This window comes from Peromyscus eremicus, chromosome 1 (genome assembly GCF_949786415.1).
Source record: "Peromyscus eremicus chromosome 1, PerEre_H2_v1, whole genome shotgun sequence".
Taxonomy (NCBI): domain Eukaryota; kingdom Metazoa; phylum Chordata; class Mammalia; order Rodentia; family Cricetidae; genus Peromyscus; species Peromyscus eremicus.
Genome location: NC_081416.1, coordinates 193,840,943 through 193,860,295, shown reverse-complemented (window position 1 = coordinate 193,860,295; position 19,353 = coordinate 193,840,943). Strand labels below are relative to the sequence as shown.

At 42.0% G+C, this 19,353-nt stretch overlaps 1 protein-coding gene across 1 annotated transcript in view; it reads right to left on the bottom strand.

The window, feature by feature from the left end:
• Nucleotides 1–19,353, bottom strand: part of LOC131904152 (fibroblast growth factor receptor 3-like) — a 99,040-nt gene that overhangs the window by 4,185 nt on the left and 75,502 nt on the right. Inside the window, exon 2 of the mRNA XM_059255138.1 lies at nucleotides 241–363. Within this exon, the coding sequence (XP_059111121.1) occupies nucleotides 241–363 (123 nt within the window). The remainder of the gene's footprint in view (nucleotides 1–240; nucleotides 364–19,353) is intronic.

The following is a 19,353-nucleotide window of genomic DNA, read 5'->3' as shown; positions in this document are numbered from 1 at the left end:
CTCACCCTGGGTTGCCTCCCACTTGGGTAGTGGCACCAAGGCCCCACACACCTCATACACTACCACATCGCAATCTGTTGGTTATGGGTTAAACCAAACTCACTGTTCCCCATGGTGCTACTCAACCTAACAACCCCTACTCACTCAAGGGCTGTTTGCCATTCCCAAAGCCTCTGATGGCCACCACCATACCCCCAACATATCCCACCCTGCTGCCAGGGATCTTGAGTCAGTCCATACCTGTTTCTCCCCTCACAAGCTCTGTGCTAGGAGGCCGGGAGGCAGCTCTGGCCCCAACCACTATGCACAGCACTGGCAAGCAGGCCAGGGCTCCAGTGACTGGAGATGGTAGTGGAATCAATCCTCAAGCACCAGGTGTGAGCATGTTATATACCCAAGGCCTGGCTCCTTGGCCAATGGGAGGGTTCCACTCTGGAGTCTGTGGGAGGAGAGTCCTGTGTTTACCTGAGCAAGCAGTAGGGGGTCAGGGAGCATAAGTATCTGCCCCAGGGCACCAGACCATCCCACCTTCTGTGGTCCCTCCCTCCTCTTTCCCTCCCTGGCTGCAGAGCCCTCCTAGCTGGCAAATGTATTTTCCCTAAGTTTTGTTTTTCCTTTTGACCCCAACTGGTAAAATTAAGGGAAATTTAATTATGGTGTTTGGGATTCATTTACTTAAACCCTCTCCGCAGTTTTTCTAGGATGTTTGTGTAGTTAGTTAAGCAGGCTTTGGAAGACTTTTAACTGAATGTTTCATTGTATTCTTTTAGTCCTCCCAACCCACAGGACTAGACTTCCTGACAAGAATAAACAAGTTGTTATTCTGCAAACTCCTGCAAAACTAGGAATCCAGGCTCTAGTGCCCATCAGCCCTTGCCACACAGAATTGTGCACCCTGGGGTCTCTATTCCTCTGTGTCTCTTCTCAGTCCACTGTCCTCACCTGTGGCAGTGTTGCTCTGTCTCCCTCTAACGGTTGGCCTTTGTGCCCATCATCCATGTGTGACCCTCAGCCAAGTGCTATAGAGTTTGAGACCACCAGGATAGACCACCAGACAAAACTTCTTTTAATTTAAAAGATTGATACAACACAAATTTATTTATAGCAACATTGCCACAAGAGCCTTCTTTGACAATCTGAGAGCTGCTGCAAAAGTGGAAGAGAGGGGATGGAATTTTTAAAGACACAAACCACAATTGTCTCAACTCTGGGGGTATTTTTGCTAGGTGAGGCATTATCCTGTTTTTGTTTTTGTTTTTTTCTGAGCAAACAAAGAGGTGAAGCGAGATTACAGAAGCAGAATGAGCAGATGGTTAATATTTTAGAATAACAATTACACAATATTGGAACCGGGAACAATTTTGAGAAATGAACCAGGTGCCTCTGAGATCCGTCTTCCCTTTAGATTGCTGTCAAGACTCAGCTACTGATAGAAATGACTTATGGTTGTAACCCAGACATCCTGTGGTTAATCCTTAGGCTGAGAATAAGGTCTTGGTGACTCCTAGGTTTTTCTTTTTTACACAGTAACTTAGTTTGAAACTCAGTTTGAAATGGTGCTAGTTTTTAGCTTTACACATGTATTCAGACCCAGCCTCTGATTTTAGAGTAGCCAGCTGCGGGTGGGGGTAGGGCTCAGCATTTGCACACAGAAGGCTGCAGACAGTCTGCAGCATAGGCTGCTGAATTCCTACCCCTCCCACGCATGTTGGGCAGGGAAATCCAGATCCTGTGTGGTCTGGAGAATGTGAAGTTGGTAGTCTTGGTACCTTCTGACAGAACCCTAACTAGTCAGTAGTACTGGAATCTCTAGTTGAGCTCAATTTCTACATGTTTGAAGTACGTGGAGACTTAACTGTATGGTATCTTCAGCAATTGGGCCTTACTATCAGGTTGAGCAACAACATAAGTAATAGCCTGTGATATTTGGGGGCTGTACTGTGTGACTCCTTAGCCAGCAACTCAACAAAATGTAACATATTTCTAGTCCTGGAAGCTTTATTTTAAAACATAGGATGTCTAGTTGTCTCCCTGTTACGTAGTAACCCCATTTAAACAACCTTTATATATGTGTATGTTTCAGAAAACTTCTACAGTTCCGGGCATCCATATAGCTTTTCAACCTCCCTGGTTTAGACAATGTTCTATTGCTGTGAAAAGACACTATGACCATAACAACTCTTATAAAAGAAAGCACTTAATTGGGGCTGGATTACACTTTCAGAGGTTTAGTCTCCATTATCATCATGGCAGGAAGCATAGCAGACATGGTACTGGAGAATGAGCTGAGAGTTTTACATCCATATCAGCAGGCTGCAGGAAGAGAGAGCCACTGGGCCTGGCTTGGGCTTCTGAAACCTCAAAGCCCACTCCCAGTGACATAGTTCTTCCAACAAGCCTACACCTACTTCAAAAAGGCTACACTTCCTAATCATTTCAAATAGTGACACTCCCTGGTGACTAAGTATTCAAATATTTGAGCCTATGGGGGCCATTCTTATTCAAACCACCATACTGCCCATATGCCCTCCTTTCCTCTGCCCTTCCACCTACCTCCCCATGGACTCCTCCTGATCTAATTTCCCCCTATCCCTTTGTAACACTTCATTCAACTTCCTTGTCTTGGCCGAGCTGCCTCCCCACTGGCCCTTTAGTAGATACCTGACCTCTGTGGCTATCCTAAAGGTTTAGAAGATAGCATCTATGTATAAAAAGGAAAAAATGCATTATTTGTCTGGGTCTTGGTTACCTCACTCAGAATGATTGTTTCCAACTCCATCATTTACCGGCAAATTTTATAATTTCACTTTTTGTAAACAGTTGAATAATATTCCATTGTGTAAATGTACCACATTTCCATTATCCATTCCTCTCTTGATAGACATCTAAACTGTTTCCAATATCTGGCTATTATGAAGAGAGCAGCAATGAATATTGATGTGCTAGTATTTATGTAGTAAGAGGGAGAGTCCTCTGTGTATATGTCTGTGAGTGCTAGAGCTGTATCTTGAAGTATATCTATTTTCAGCCTTGGGAAACCTCCACACTGATTTCAATAGTGTCTGGACTAGTTTGCACTCCTACCAGCAATGAAGAAGTGTTCTTCTTTCCCCACATCCTCAGCAGCATGTGCTGTCATTTCTTTCATTGATCTTGGCCATTCTGGATGGGCCATTCTACTCAAAGTAGTTTCCATTTTCATTTCCCTGGTGGTCAAGGATGTTTTAAGTGTTTCTCAGCCATTTGTATTTAATCGTTTGAAAGCTCTTTGTTTAGTTATATGCCCCATTTTTGTTGTTGTTGTTGTTGTTGTTGTTTTGAGACAGGATTTCTCTGTGTAACAGCCCTAGATGTCCTGGAACTAGCTCTGTAGACCAGGCTGGCCTCGAACTCAGAGATCTGCCTGCCTCTGCCTCTCAAGTGTTGGGATGAAAGGTGTGCTTATATGCACTCTTTTTAAATTAGGTTGTTTTGTTTGCTGTTCAGTTTATCTTTAGGTCTTTATATATAACTAGGTTATATATAAACTTATATACTAACCTTATATCAGAAGAATAATTCCTATGGGAAAAGGAACTGACTCTGGGAGCCTCTCAAGTGTGTCTGGCTCCATGTGGTCTTGTACCTGGGGCCAGTTCTGGTTGGAGGGGTGTCTATAAGTGTGGAGTGAGGGGTGAAAAAACTGGCTCTGGGTATCTCTGTCTAAAGTTGGAACTCTGAACAGACCCAGAAAAGCAGAGTTATGTGGACTAAATGCATTAGTGATTAACTCTGAGTCACCAATAATGCATCAGTGCCACTTTAAGGAAAGAAATAAAGCTACTTCTCCCTAGAGTCATTTAACCAAAAGAAGTCCAAATTTAAATTGTTTATCTCATGCTCCGTGTGTCTTCCATCTTCCTCACAAAGGGCCTCTCATTTTGCAATCATTAAACTGCACAGAAAGTGTCACATAGAGAAGGAATGGGGGTACTTTGCAGAAATCTCCAGCAGAGTTTTACAAGGGATTAAGTCACTGGTGCCAGATGAACCAGAATATAACATATTTTTATCATCCATCATCCAGAAATGTTGCATTCAACTTTCCTGGTGGATTTTAGAAGGTTGCTTTTAAACTCTTTATTTACTGTTTTTGGCAAATGATGCACATGCATTATCTGGGTCAGAGCATAGAAGAGTGCATAACTTAAGGTTGTAGCTACACAGTAGCATAGGATGGAAAAGCTGATTGAATGGAAAACGCAAGGCAAGTGAGGTCCATCATTGCACTGTTATCTTAAAGGCTGGTTAAACAGGCTGAGTAGACAGTAGGGTAGCAATGTTAAGTGACTGCATACTCATCTTCATCTTCATATCTACAATGTATCACCCCATATCGTAGGAGGTGTGAGTGGTGTACAAGCAGGGAAAGTAGGGTGATAGAGCTTTTAAATCCAATCTGCTAGCTCTATCTTTCTATCAGGGACTCTAAACCATCAATATGAAAAAGAATTGTACTAATTCTTGTCATTCTGTTGATTTTGACATTTTTTTAAATTACTCTTCTAATGTAGTTCATTCTTCCCTGTCGTTCAGTGGTGTGGAAGGAGTGAAGAAGCCCTTTGGCAAGCAGAGAAAGGTGAGAGGACACGAGGCAAAGCTGTCCTGCAGGAGTCAGAAGTGACTGACACTGAACAAGAACCATGTGGGTTGGGGATAGATTTCAGGTCCCATCAGGTGGCCACCAGGGACAGTCAAGCCTGCTCAGAAAATATCCAGTTTGAGCTCCCTCCCACCTCCAACTGTAGCAGTAGAACATAACAGCAATACCTCCCTGCCCTGGAGGATGGCTGCCAATTATGGAGTCACCCCCATTCAATCTTGACCCAGTGGTGTGAGTGGTACTATCATACCCCCATTTTTCTAAGAGGAAGGCTGTGGTATATGGATTTGGGGAGTAGTGGGCTGTAGCTAGAGTTTTCCTGCCTGGCCCACAGTCAGGACAAATCTCTCTCACCTGCCAGTCCCACAGCCTCAGACCCAACCAAGTAAACACAGAGACTTACATTGGTTACAAACTGTATGGCCGTGGCAGGCTTCTTGCTAACTGTTCTTACAGCTTAAATTAATCCATTTCTATAAATCTATACCTTGCCACGTGGCTCATGGTTTACCGGCATCTTCACATGCTGTTTGTCATCGTGGCAGCTGGCAGTGTCTCTCTCTCTCTCTCTCTCTCTCTCTCAGCCTTCCAATTCCCAGCTTTTTTCTCCTTCTTGTCCCACCTATACTTCCTGCCTAGCCAATGGTCAATCAGTGTTTTATTTATTGACCAATCAGAGCAACACATTTGCCATACAGAACATCCCACAGCGGTGGGCAATGTTATATGGTCTACAGTGACTCAGGCTATACACACATAAGTCCTCAGCAATAATAAAATCATGGCTTACTGGTCTCTGAGATTTCTCCCAGCTCCCTTCTAGAATGTTCTCTCAGAAGCTAGAGAGATTTTAGGAGCCCTAAGGACCACATGCTCCCTGACCAGGGCCAAGTTCATGTCTCTCACCTCCAATCAATCTGGCTTCTATGCATGAGAGGACACTCAGTGCCAGACACACTATCATCCCTTCAGCCAAAGAGGGACCTGAGGTCCCTGATAAGTTACTTCTTCCTCACCCTTCAAACCCTGGCTCCCCTGGCTCCTGATGGGAGCCCACACATCCTCTTGACTTGTGGGGCCTCAACCAATGCTTTGTTGTGTCTCACTATATAATCAAAACTGGCCTGTAACTCTCTATGTAGTCTGTCCTTAAACGTAGAGATTTTACCTGCATCTGCCTCCTGAGTGCTGGAATGGATGGCGTGTGCCACCACGCAGAGCCCAGTACTTGCATTTTATTTATGATATGTCACTATTCACAAATCTGCTACCTCTGTTTCATCTTTTTTCCTTCTTTTAAGACAGGATTTCTTTGTATAGTCCTGGCTGACCTGGAGCTATCTATGTAGACCCAAGTAGGCCTTAAACTCACAGAGATTCACCTGATTCTGCCTCTCAGGTTCTGGGATTAAAATGTGAGCCTCTATGCCTAGCTTCTGTGTCATTTAAAAAGATTGAATTTGAATATATATGTACATGTGTGAGGGTAAACATGCTTGTGCATGGACAGAGGCCAGTGGAGATATCACATCCCTTAGAACTGGAATTCTGGGTATTTGGGGGACAGTCAGTTTATTAAGTGTGTACTGGCATGTAAATTCTGGTCCTCAGATTGTACAACAAGCACTCAACCTCTGAGCCACCTCTCCACCCCACCTGTCATCTGCTCACTAGAGCCATATTAATTCATGTGAAACTCTGAGACCTGTCCTCATAATGTCATCTCAAATCTGGCCACTTTTGCCCACTCCAAATCTTTTGTGTCTTGCCAGAAGACAGTGGCTTTCTCGTGGAATCCTTAAGCCACGAGCACTGCACTTCTGTGTCTGTCTTCTTCACTAGTCTGCAAGCCTCGAAAAGGCAGGACTGCTGCATGTGGCAGGGCTCAGTAAACATTTGTCTAGTAACTGTGTGATTGTTGGGATCACTAGAATGTCAGTCCTGATGGTGAGGACTTTGTCCTGTTTACATACAGGACCAGAAGGTGCTCAATTAACTCCCCTATTTCCATTAACATACAGATGAAGAACAGAAAGACATTTGAGGCTGAAGAATGGACGTGGTGAGTCACCCCAGCCCCAGCCCAGCAGAGCCAGGACCCAAAAGCTTCTCCCTTGCACATGTGGTGCAGAGCCTAGGCTGTTGTTCACAAAGTTGACACATTTTATTACTGAATTTCACTTTCAGCTTCACAAAAACTATTTCAAAGAGCTGGAACAAGTGTAGGGTGAAGGGGGTGGGAGGGACATGTGCCTCTCAGAAGCTGGATCCCCAGGGAGTTTTCTCAGGCAGGGGCATAGAGAAAGGAGCAGGCTACCAGTCTATAGGAATCAGCTTTCCATGCACATGCATAGCAAGCCTGCAGTTCCTCACACATAAACACAGACACAGTTACAAAAAATACTATATCATCTTCACAAGGAATTTTAAAAGTCTGAAATATGTACAGTGAAGAGTCTAGGGTAGCCAGAGCTAGGCTGGGACCACCAGAGATGACACAGACCAAGGTTGGGTCAGAGGAAAGGAAGGGTTACCTGGCCAGGCCACTCTGACCTTGGCAGCCCAGCCACCCAGACTAGGGACAGGAAGATCACAAAGACTGGGTTAATCCACAGAGTCTATTTAATGAGCAAAGGAATGTTTTGGGCGTTAACTCACAACCATGGGAGATTTATCGTAGAGTCCGGGGAAAATTGAGCTATGTCCCATGCTGATCTGCCTAGTCCAAGATCTCAACATCCAAAACCACGAGGTAGTGAAGAGAGAGCCTGTAGAGCATCCTAGATCTTAAGGGGCCCCCAGCAGCCATGCCCTAGGGGCATGTACCTCAAGGTCATAGGCAGGTTTAACAGATACATGCTACCTCACTAGGGGCAATGCTTCAGGGCATGGCTCAAAAAACCATCCACTACAACTGGGTAGCACAGGTCTATGCAGGTCTCCTCACCATGTAGACCAGTCTCTCCTTCCTGCCCTTCTATCACTAGGCAACTACTTTAAACTAATTCAGCTACTACAGTTACAGGACACAGCCATGAATGGGGATAATTGCCTAATATACAGTGTAATGAATACTGTAAACCCTCAAGGGAAGAATATAAAATACATTTCATGTGATGATTAAGTAATCTTATATACATTTGTAAGATTCTTACAATAAGAACTAGTAATTACTCTAATTGTTCAACCTTTTTACAACATCTAAGATGTTTAAAAACCAACAAACATGCAAAAAATACACAAGGCTACTGCCTCTGCAACCCATAAAATTCTATAATAAAATGTGATTTAAAAAAAAAAAAGACTGGGCTGGAGAGATGGCTCAGCGGTTAAGAGCACCGACTGCTCTTCCAGAGGTCCTGAGTTCAATTCCCAGCACCCACATGGTGGCTCACAACCATCTATAATGAGATCTGGCTCCCTCTTCTGTGTATATAATAAATAAATAAATCTTTTAAAAAAAAAGACCATTTGAATGGCACCATCTCAAAGTATCTTCTCATGTTTCTGTTTCTGGTTGACATCTTTATGTATCTAAAATGTTAAAAGTCTTATTTTTCTAGCATAGTGTAAGTAAGAGTACATCAGAAAGGCCTGTTCTCAGCCAGCACCACTGCTCTCTGTACAAACTGGGACAAGTTACACAACTGCTGCAACCCTAAGAGCTGCATCTGTAAAACCGGAATTCTGCAGACTTGACACAAATATTTAAATAGATCAGACAGGCCTAACAATTAGCAAAGAATCAATAAATGAAAGCTATCATTACTTCTCTCTCTCTCTTTTTTTTCTTCTGGTTTTGGAGATACGGTTTCTCTGTGTGGCCCTGGCTGTCTTGGAACTCACTCTATAGACCAGGCTGACCTTGAACTCACTCAGAGTTCCACGTGCCTCCGCCTCTTGAATGCTACAATTAAAGGTATGTACCACCACCGCTCAGCTTACCATTAATTCTCAATGCCAACTTCCATATTCAACTAAAACCTAACTGTAATGGTGAATAACTACAAATGATTTAATATTATTTATGACAAATACAAGGAGAAAAACTTGCCTAATCCTCAATTGTTCCCTCATTTCACTGTACTGCTCTTGACCTGCTGAATTAAGAATATCCAAGACACAGGTTTCTCTACCAATTATTATTTATTTCCTGTAGGAATCCTGTGAATTCAGAAACATGATCTGGTTATTACAGTGCATCTTTTAAATGGTGGACATACACAACTCAGCAACAGATGATCCCATCCAAAACAGGCAAAGAACTTTAGATAATCTCCAAAGCAGACAAGTAGCCAGTAAGTGCTTAAAGAGATCATTAGCGAAATACTGATCAAAACCATGAGACACTATTTAGCAACCATTTTGGATGGCTATTGGCAAGCACCTTGGGAGGCAGAGTCAGGCAGATTTCTCTGAGTTCAGGATAGCATGATCTACACAGCAAAGTCCAGGCCAACCAAGTTGACATAATGAGACCCTCTCTGTGCTGGACAGTTTTATGACAACTTGACACTAGCCAGGCATCTGAGAGGAAGGAACCTCAATTTAAAAACTGCCTCCATAATATCTGGTTGTAGGCAAGCATGTAAGGTAATTTTTTAATTAGTTAGTGATGGGAGGGCCTCCATCACACTGTACATGGTACCTTCCCTGGTCTGGTGGTCCTGGGTTGTATAAAGAAAGCAGGCTGAGCAAGCCAGGAAGAGCAAGCCAGTAAGCAGCACCCCTTCATGGCCTCTACATCAGCTGCTGCCTCCAGGTTCCTCTCTTGTTTGAGTTCCTGTCCTGACTCCTTTAGATGAGTAATAATATGGAAGTATAAGCCAAATAAACCCATTCCTTCCCAACTTGTTTTAGGTCATGGTGTTTCATCATAGCAATAGAAACCCTAACTAAGAAAATTGGTACCAAGAGCAGGGGTATTGCTGTTACAGACCTGACCATGTTGTTTTGATGAGTTTTTATGGAAGGACTTTGCAACTTTGTGCAAGAAAAGTCATTGAATGTTCAATGCTTGGTGAACTGTTCGGTAGGAACTTGGAAGATAGGAATGTTGAGGGCAATGTAGAAGATGGATGGATGGCTTGTGAAGTTTCAGGGGCAGTTTAAAGACTCTATCAAGGCCATTTGATATTTTGGATTAAGATTCTGTGGTTCTGGTTAGATGGAGTGAAGAATCAGCTGTGATTTAAAAAGATATGTTAACTACTAAAGGGAAACCTTTGCTTTCTTGGGATACTTGATGCTGGTCAGGTAAAGTTGAGAAATTAGCAGTGATTAAGAAGAGACCAAAATCGCTGAGATGAAATCTTCTGGGAAGTGTTTCCTGAGAGCACACAAAAGCTGAATTTCAGAGGCTGCCAAGGTTATACACACGCACAAACACTGAAAAAAATTAATGAATTTTAAAATAATGTATAAATACTAAATATCTTGCATCAATGTAGCACCTATCTAAAGAGGACATTTTAACAAAAAGCTCAACACACTTCTCCACAGGCCATGCTCTGTCTTGCCCACTGTTTTGTATGCTCCAAGGACTTGTTTTAACTTTTGTAAATGATCCTGAAACCAACAACTCAGAGTCTCCAGAAATGATGTGACAAAGACCCATAGAACCCTATAGGAAAATCTACTAATCCCTGTGTGTAAGCCAGTGAAACAACTTCATAAATTTTAAATATCTGAAGCACTTAGGCCACAGCTTCCTCTCCCCTCGTGAGCCAGATCCCCAGCACTTCCTCCCTTGTCTTTGTATTTGTTTGTTCCAAGGGAAGTGTATTTATGTTTATATTTATTTGCTTTATTTATTTATTATTTATATATTTATTTTTAAAACAGGATCTCTTTACATAACCCAGGCTGCCCTTGAACTGGCTGCGTAAAATAGGCCAACTTTGATCTCTGAAAGTTGTTCCAGGACAGCCAGGGCTACACAAAATATAAATAATAATAAAATAAAACAATAGCTGAAGAGACATCTCAGCTGTGAAGAGCACCAGCTGCTATGTGTACAAATTCCAGCACCCACATGGCAGCTGACAAACACCTGTGACTCTAGTTAGAGGGGACCCAAACCCCTCTTCTGCCTTCTGTGGGCACCAGGCAGACATGGTTCGCTTCACTGACAGGCAGGCAGGCAGGCAGGCAAGTAGTCACACACAAAACAAGTCATAAAATCAAGATCGACCAACCTGGAGAGAGGGGAGATGGTTAGAGCAGAGTGCCTGTTGCATATTCCTGAGAACAGGGATTCAGAACTGAGCGACCATTTTGCATTTGTATGTCCCCACCAGAGGACAGAGGAAAGAGGATATTTCAGCAAGGCAGGGACACACACCTGGAGTCTGAGAGCATGCTAGCTAGAGCACCTAAAAGGCACACAGAGTATGGCGTTCCCTCAGAAAGCTGAAAAGGGCTGGCCAACTCTGGAGAGCAGCCTCTCCCCAACCCATCGGCTTATTCCCAGTGCCTGAGTTGAGTACTGGGGTTACAGACTTTCCTGGGCCAGCATGCCCGAGTTTCTGCAGTCCAGAGGATGGAGCCCAGGGCTTTGGGCACCTAGGCCAGGGCTCTTTCCTCCCCCCATGAGCCAAGCCCCCAGCCTTCCTTTGTTTCTCTGTTCATTTGTTTATTTGTTCTACTCCAAGTTAATTATATTTATTTGTTTATTCTATTCAATGACTTAGTTGAAACAGAGTGTGGGGGGGCAGGGAGGGGTCCTTATTTCATAGCCTGGGAAATCACTACCTAGATCAGATCTGCCTCCAATTCAGTGTTCCACCTGCCTCTATCTCCCGAGTGACAGGATTAAAGGCATGCACCATAACACCTGATTTCCTTTTATTTATTTATTTTTTAACTCCAGGAAGGTTTTCTGTAGGTCTGGTTATGGTGATATTTTATTTGTATTAAAATGTTATTTGTATATTAATAAATAAAGTTGCTTGGGGGTCAGAGCTATTAGCAAGCCATAGGAAAGCAGGGCAGTGGTGGCATACGTTTGTAATCCCAGCACTTGGTAGGCAGAGCTGGGTAAATCTCTGTGTGTTCAGGGATACAGCCATTATTGGATATACATGCCTTTAATCTCAATACCAATCATGGAAAACCTGGAGGCCTATACAGACAGGCCGTGACGAGGCGGTCATGTGGTTGGGTTTACAACCACTGAGAAGGCAGAACAGGAACTCTATATAAAGACTTTAACACAGGGGTAGCTCTGGTTCGGAGAGGTAGGATCACTGCAGGAGGAAGGGTAAGGTTTTAGCTCTTAGCTCTGACCTCTTGGCTTTCTTCTTTGCATTGGTTCTGTGTTTCTTATTTAATAAGAAGATTGGTTACATCTACATTTGGCGCCCAACGTGACAAGAATCCATTAAAAACCGCTTGGTTTGGCTTGGCGGCGGGTCCGGTTTCTGGACTGGACGGCCTGGCTCCCTAGCTCGGGCCTAGGCCTGACTGACCCGCAGCTGGAGCTACTTGCAACTGCTACAAACAACTCAGGCCTGCCCTGCCGAACAGGGCCCCTGCCTGTAAAGCCAAGACCTGACTCGGCTCAAGCGGCTACGCTTTCTCTCTCTATCTCTCTCCCTCTCTCTGGATTCACACCTCGAACACCAGGTGGCTGTTTTGAAATTCCCTGGGATTCTACTGTTCTACCCAGACTTGGTAAGTCAATTAACATATCTATTTAAAAGAGAATTTTTTTTCTACATTAAAAAAAAATGGGCTTTATGTGTACATTGGAAGAAAATTGGGCTTCGTTTGAAATTTTAGGCACTCTGATAATGGAACAACTATATGAGATTAATATTGATTGAATTATTCAGTTTATTACTTTTCTTATCCTCATTTTACTATTTAAAAAGATAGTCAACTTAAGTGCCAGGATAACAGTCTTAGAAAAACCTGTTAAACCAGTAAAAATAAATTATAGAGAAATTCAAATTCAGACAGAAGAAATAAATAGTGAAGTTGTTTCAAAATTGGATCATAAGGTTACAGAAAGAAAGCCAGTTTTCACACAATCACCCTTAATTTATCTGGTAGCCGTACAGCAGCTACCTGGTGAAGAGAATGAACAAAATACTTGGTATCCAGTTAAAATGTTAGACTTACGAAGATTTAAGGAGGCAATAGCATCTTATGGCATGCACTCCCCATATGTAAAGCAAATGTTAAACACCTGGTCAACTTGTAATAGGATTCTACCAAAGGACTGGCGGGATTTGGCACAGGCTGTTCTTGAATCCGGACAAAATCTCCAATGGAAAATGTTGTTCAATAATGAGGCTGAAAATATAGAAAAACAATGGAGGGATAATGGAATACAAGTCTGCCAGGATCAGCTTATTGGAGAAGGCCAATATGCTTCAGTACAAACACAATGTTCATATGATGTCCAAACCCTAGTTCTATGTTGAACGGCAGCTTTGAATGCTTGAGACAGAGTTGAAGAACCAGGAAAAAAAAACTGAGTCATTTACAAAGGTTATACAGGGCCCCAAAGAATCTTTCACAGATTTCTTACAAAGATTGACTTCAGCAGTACAGAAAATGGTCCCAAATTCAGAGGCTAGTCAGATAATAATTGAGTCTTTGGCCTTTGAGAATGCAAATGCAGCATGCAAAAGAATAATCAGGCCATTAAAGGCAAGATCTGCACCTTTGGAAGATTGGGTTAAAGACACAGTTAATGTTGAGGCTTATGACCATGATGATATGTGGGTAGGAAAAGCAATTTCAAAAGGTTTGAGCAATGTTAGATGTTTTGGATGTGGAAAGCAAGGACATTTGAAAAGGGATTGTAAACAGGTCATTCCTAGAAATAATGTTTCTTCAAGGAACACTGGCAACAGAATGCCCCTTCCTTCTGGAGTATGCAGAAGGTGTGGTAAGGGAAAACACTGGACCAACGAATGTAGATCAACAAGGGACAGACAGGGTAATCCTCTGTCTCAAGCTTCGGGAAACTCCCAGAGGGGCCTCATGCAGGCCCCAATAGCAAATCCAGTTCAAACCTTTCCTGCAGTTGTAGAGGAAACCCCTACTCAAAGCAACTAAATAACCAAATGCCTATTGGAATAAATCATGTTGGTCGGGATGATGAAACAGAGAGAATAGGAAATTCAGGAAAAAACATAAAGAAAATTTTTTGGCAAACTTCTATTAATAAACAAAGACCAAAACTAACAATAAAGATAAATGATGTTTTGTTGTCTGGTCTGGTAGACACAGGTGCGGACATTACCATAATTGCACCAGAATTTTGGCATCCAACTTGGCCTCCTCAAGAGGTAAATGTACAACTGTTAGGAATTGGGACATTATCTCGAGTGAAACAAAGTGCAAGATGGCTTGAATGTATAGGTCCAGAAGGACAGAAAGGAAAATTAAAACCATATATGGCTAACATAGCTATGAACCTGTGGGGTCGAGACTTGTTACAACAATGGAATACTCAGATTAATATCCCTCCAATCTCAGAAACAAATCATAAATTAGTACATGTTTCTGAGAGAAATATTAAAAGATATTATTCTAATGAGTGCTCACCAGCCATCCATGTCATACAAGAACAGGGCACAACAACTAATAATCTTCCAAAAACACCAACAGCTCTACCTTTAAAATGGACAAGCCTGTATGGGTTCAGCAATGGCTTTTAACAACAGAGAAACTCCAGGCTTTAGAAGAGCTGGTAGAAGAACAGTTAAATGCTCAGCATATTGAAGAATCAACCAGCCCTTGGAATTCTCCTGTATTTGTTATTAAAAAGAAATCTGGTAAATGGAGAATGGTAACAGACCTTAGAGCAATTAACAAAGTAATTCAGCCAATGGGCTCTCTACAATCTGGAATTCCTTTGCCTACTCTGTTACCAAAAGGATAGCCTCTCATAGTTATTGATTTAAAAGACTGTTTCTTTTCAATACCTTTACAAGAAAAAGACAGAGAAAGATTTGCTTTCACAGTGCCTACTTATAAAGATTAAAAGATTTCAATGGAGGGTTGATTCTTTAAATTTTTCTTAAAGTATAAATTTTATATCAAAATTTACAAGATTAATATATAGATATATAGATTTATATACATTTTAAACTTTGTTAAGATATGAATGGTCATATAGAGTACTAACTAATTCTAGAAAAAAGGCTTCAATTAGCTGCATATATATCTTTGTGTTCGAGTCTCTTATCAGTTTTCTGCAGGAATTCACGGCCAGGCCTAACATCCACTGAAGTCTCCAGGAAGAAGATGGGGCCCCACAACAACAACAATTCCACATGGACAATAATAATATCACTAAGCTGACAAACATCATCTACAGATCAGCTTTGAACTACAAGGTGCTCAGAGCAATTTTGAGATGACTAGCTGAGATGATCCAGTCTCAAAGAATACTTGAATAAGGACTTGAGATAAACCCTGAACTTTGGCATTATACACAGATTGGATAATGTAGGATATAGTTACCTTTCCTAGAATTTGACAATTAACCTAAAATTTTTCTTTCAGGATAAAGATACCTTCGCCCATACCCAGCAGGAAGCAATTTTAAGAATACGACGCCCACATTCCCAAAAAGGTGGTGTGGGGCAGGTGGTTTTTTGGTCTTTTTAATGAGTTTTGGGTCTGGGGTAATTTTCATTGTTTAGGGGGGTTGGTTACAAGTTGTTGTCAAGGGTTAGGAAAAAGGCTAAGCAAAGGAGATTAGATTTAAGGTTCCTTTTTTTAAAAAAAAGAGAAAGAAAGAAAGAAAAGAAGAAAAAGACAATTACTAGTTTTAAATACTTTACATTGGATTGGATTGTTTTATATTGTATACAAATTATATATATTGAAATTGATATTGTTAGAAAATGCTATATGTATATTTCTAATTGTACTTATACCATTCATTTAACAATGCAATTTTCTGATCCTTGAATGTTATTATTACCAACTATTAGGATATAAAGAAATGAAAGTTAGTAGTTAGACGTTACAATAGAACTTGTAGTCATATTAGATATGTTTTAAAATTGAGCAGATATATTTTAGACAGGTCATCTTCAAACCCTTCAGAGATCTACAGAATATGGCATTTAAAATGTTTTAATAACTTAGAAAATTTTTCTTTTTTTGTTATGACTATGAGGCATGTCAGCTCTTGGCAGTACCAGTCTACTTCAGAGAAAATATGGGCATTGAAGAAACTGCATATGGAGTAACTTTCATTGTGGCAAAAGTTAGCCACTGAACAACAAAGTATCCTTGAATCAACAGGACCAAATGGACAGACAGGACATAAAACAAAGGACTACTGATTCTTGCCAAAACAAGTGTGGTTATGGCTTTATCAAAAGGCATCTTCTGAGGCCAGGACAATATGGCACCATCCCTGAAGTGGCCTTCACAATTTGGAAAAGGTACAGTGCCCTTTTCTTCGAAGGCAGCTGAACAGGCAGTGGGCCGATGGCTTCTAATGTGCTATGGAACAGCACCTGAAACAGTTATTCTTGAAGAGTAACTAAGCTCACGCCTCTCAATAGTAGACTGGCATTTGATAGAGGGATGTGGAGAAGAACGGGATGCTGAGATGAAGCCATATATACACAGCCAAGAAGAATGGACAGCTGAATTAAAGAACCATCAACAATTTCCAGAATTTAAAATCTTGAATCATGACATGACACTAGTGGAATTCGGGTGTTTTTGGTACATGGACTGCTCTCACCCAATGTGAGGTTGAACTGTTGACCTTGTGTACATCCTACTTCACAAATGAGTCTGTCAGACATGCTAAGCCTATAGGCTGAAGACGATGCCCCAGCACTGCAGAGAAACCTCAGGTGACTGTCCAGGCAGTTGGCTGTTTCTGTCAACTCACAAATTTTTTGGAAGTTGCTTGCATGCACTTCCTGTTTTTATTTTTGTTAGCTAATATTATTTCCTTCTTGGTCTCTGAGGGAGTTGAAGATTAGTTAGTTATAGTTGGAGGTTAGTTGGTTATAGTTGAAGATTAATTAAGATAGAAAGTGAATTAGATACATTTTGGACTTAACAAAATAGGATAGATAATGAAATTATTTTCCCTGAATTTGTCAAATACAAATGGACTAGACATTGTTTAGGCATTTATTACTTGTATATATTGTATATAGTTATTGTACTTTTGTATATAGTTCTTTTTTTGTTAGTTATAACCTTTTTCTTTTTTCTTTTTATTAAAATAGAAAAGGGGAAATGTGGTGGTATTTTACTTGTACTGAAATGTGATTTTAATTGTATGTTAATAAATAAAGTTGCCCGGGGGTCAGAGCTATTAGAGCCATAGCAAGAGTGTGGTGGTGGTGGCGCATGCCTTTAATCCCAGCACTTGGTAGACAGAGCTAGGTAGATCTCTGTGTGTTCAAGGATACAGCCAACATTGGAGACACACGCCTTTAATCTCAATACCATAGAGGACCTGGAGGGCTGTACATACAGGCAGTGACGAAGCAGTCATGTATTTGGGTTTACAATCAATAAGAAGGCAGAACAGACAGTCTATATAAAGATGAACAGACAAGAAGTAGGCCCTTTTCAGAGAGCTCTCTTGGCTGAAGCAGGAAGGGTAAGGCTCTTAGCTCTGACCTCTTGGCTTTCTTCTCTGAATCGGCTCTGTGTTTCTTATTTAATAAGACAGTTGGTTACATCTACAGGAACCCTTCATGAAAGTAACTGCACTGTGTGACCAAGTAATTGAAGAGCTGGCTTCGTGGATAAGAGCACCCACTGCTCTTATGAAGGACCTGGGTTCAACTCCCAGCACCCACATTTTAACCCCAGCTCCAGGGGATGCAATGCACTCTTCTGACCACCAAAGGCAGCAAGACTGCACATGATGCACAGACATACATGCAGGTGAAACATTCATGTACAGAAAACAAAGAAATCATAAAAAGAAGCAAAGAAAGAAAGAGGAAAAGTGTCACCATGAGGCTGTCTCAACGAAGTGAAGGGTTGGCTGGAAGAGAGCTTGCCTTGCATGTGTGAGCCCTTTAATTCAACTTTAGCACGAAAAGCTAAAAACAAAAGTTAGGCCAGTAAGATGGTTCAGTGGGTAAAGGTGCTTGCCATCAAGCCTGACAACCTGAGTTTTATCTGCAGGGCCCATGTGGTGGAGGGTGAGAATGAATTCCCACAAGTTGTCTTCTGACAGCTATATGGACATGTGGCCTGAACCCTGCCCCTAATGAAATAAAAATGTAAAAAGTCTTTAAAAGTCACCACAAAACTTATTATTTGCACAATCAATGCTGATTAAAATGTTTCAGCCAGGTGATGGTGGCACATGTCTTTAATCTTAGCTCTCAGAAGGCAGAGGCAGGCAGGGAGATCTCTGAGTTTGAGGCCAGCCTGGTCTATAGAGCAAGTTCAGTACAGTCAGTGCTACACAGAGAAGACTTGTTTAAAACTAAATAGAGCAAAAATTAAATTAAAAAATAAAATAAATGTTTCAGAAGGGCATCCTTCACAATTTCAGAGTAAAAATGCCATGTTTTGAAACCAGATAGCACTCCCAAATGTCATATATGAAACTGTGTTGGGAAACCCGAGAGGAGCCATATGGTAAAGCAGGACATGGTGTTCAGGGTCTTGATGACCCTCAACACCAGCACACCCTTGACACTGATTCAGGATTCCACAAAGTCAAACCCTAGGCAGGTTCTGCATTCTCACCTGGAATATGGAAGGCCTGGGTTCCATCTCCACAGGCCTGTGCACACACAACAAGTGGGGTTGGATGTGGTAGCCCAATCCTTTAATCCCAGCCTTCAGGAGGCAGAAGCAGGTGGATGTCTGTGAGTTCCAGGCCTGTAAGGACTGTGTAGAAAGACCCTGTCTGGAAAAAAAGAAAAAGAAAACTCCATAAAGGAATATTGGTCTTTTGAAAGCAAATCTAGAAATTCTGCTCATCAAGACACAAGAGCTGCTGGCTGCAGCTGCTGGCAACTAGCTATTAAAAAACACCTCAGACTCAGTAGTGAGAAAATGACCAACTTAGAAAATATTTGAACAGAAATGTCAGCAATGATATGAGAATTTTAAGACCAACAAGTGGGGCTGTGGAGACACTGGGAGGGTCTGAGCAGTTGCTCTGAAAGCCTGAGGACCTGAGTTTGAATCCTCAGGAACTACATAAAAAAAAGTCCTGGAATGCCATGGGAACCTCTAACCCCAGGAAGGGGTGAGGGACACCCAAGGATCCTGAGAACTGGTAGTTCATGAGGCCCTGTTACAAAAGAAAGATATGTGATATTTCACTATTACCCACATTTACACTTATGGTTGTTCAACCTGGCATGGTCACACCTGTGTCACACACACAATACACACACACACACACACACACACACACACACACACACACACACACACACGAAATAAGACAAGCAACAGGTATAGGGCAATGACTACAATCAACTGATGTGGAGAGGCCTGCTGCTCCCCTTCACCTGCACCACACTTCCCAGCTCTGCTTCATAGAAGCACTATAAGGTTTCTGCATTTGTGGCCTGTTCTTTGGTCCTTGTCTGCCCTTCAGATGCTCTACTGCACCCTCTGATCACAGCAGGACCCCACCATGGCCCTGCTCCTGAACCCAGCAGCCACCAGCAACTTTGGGTCCAGGACTCAGGACTCCTTCCTCCTTAAATGGTCACTCCAGGCTGACACAG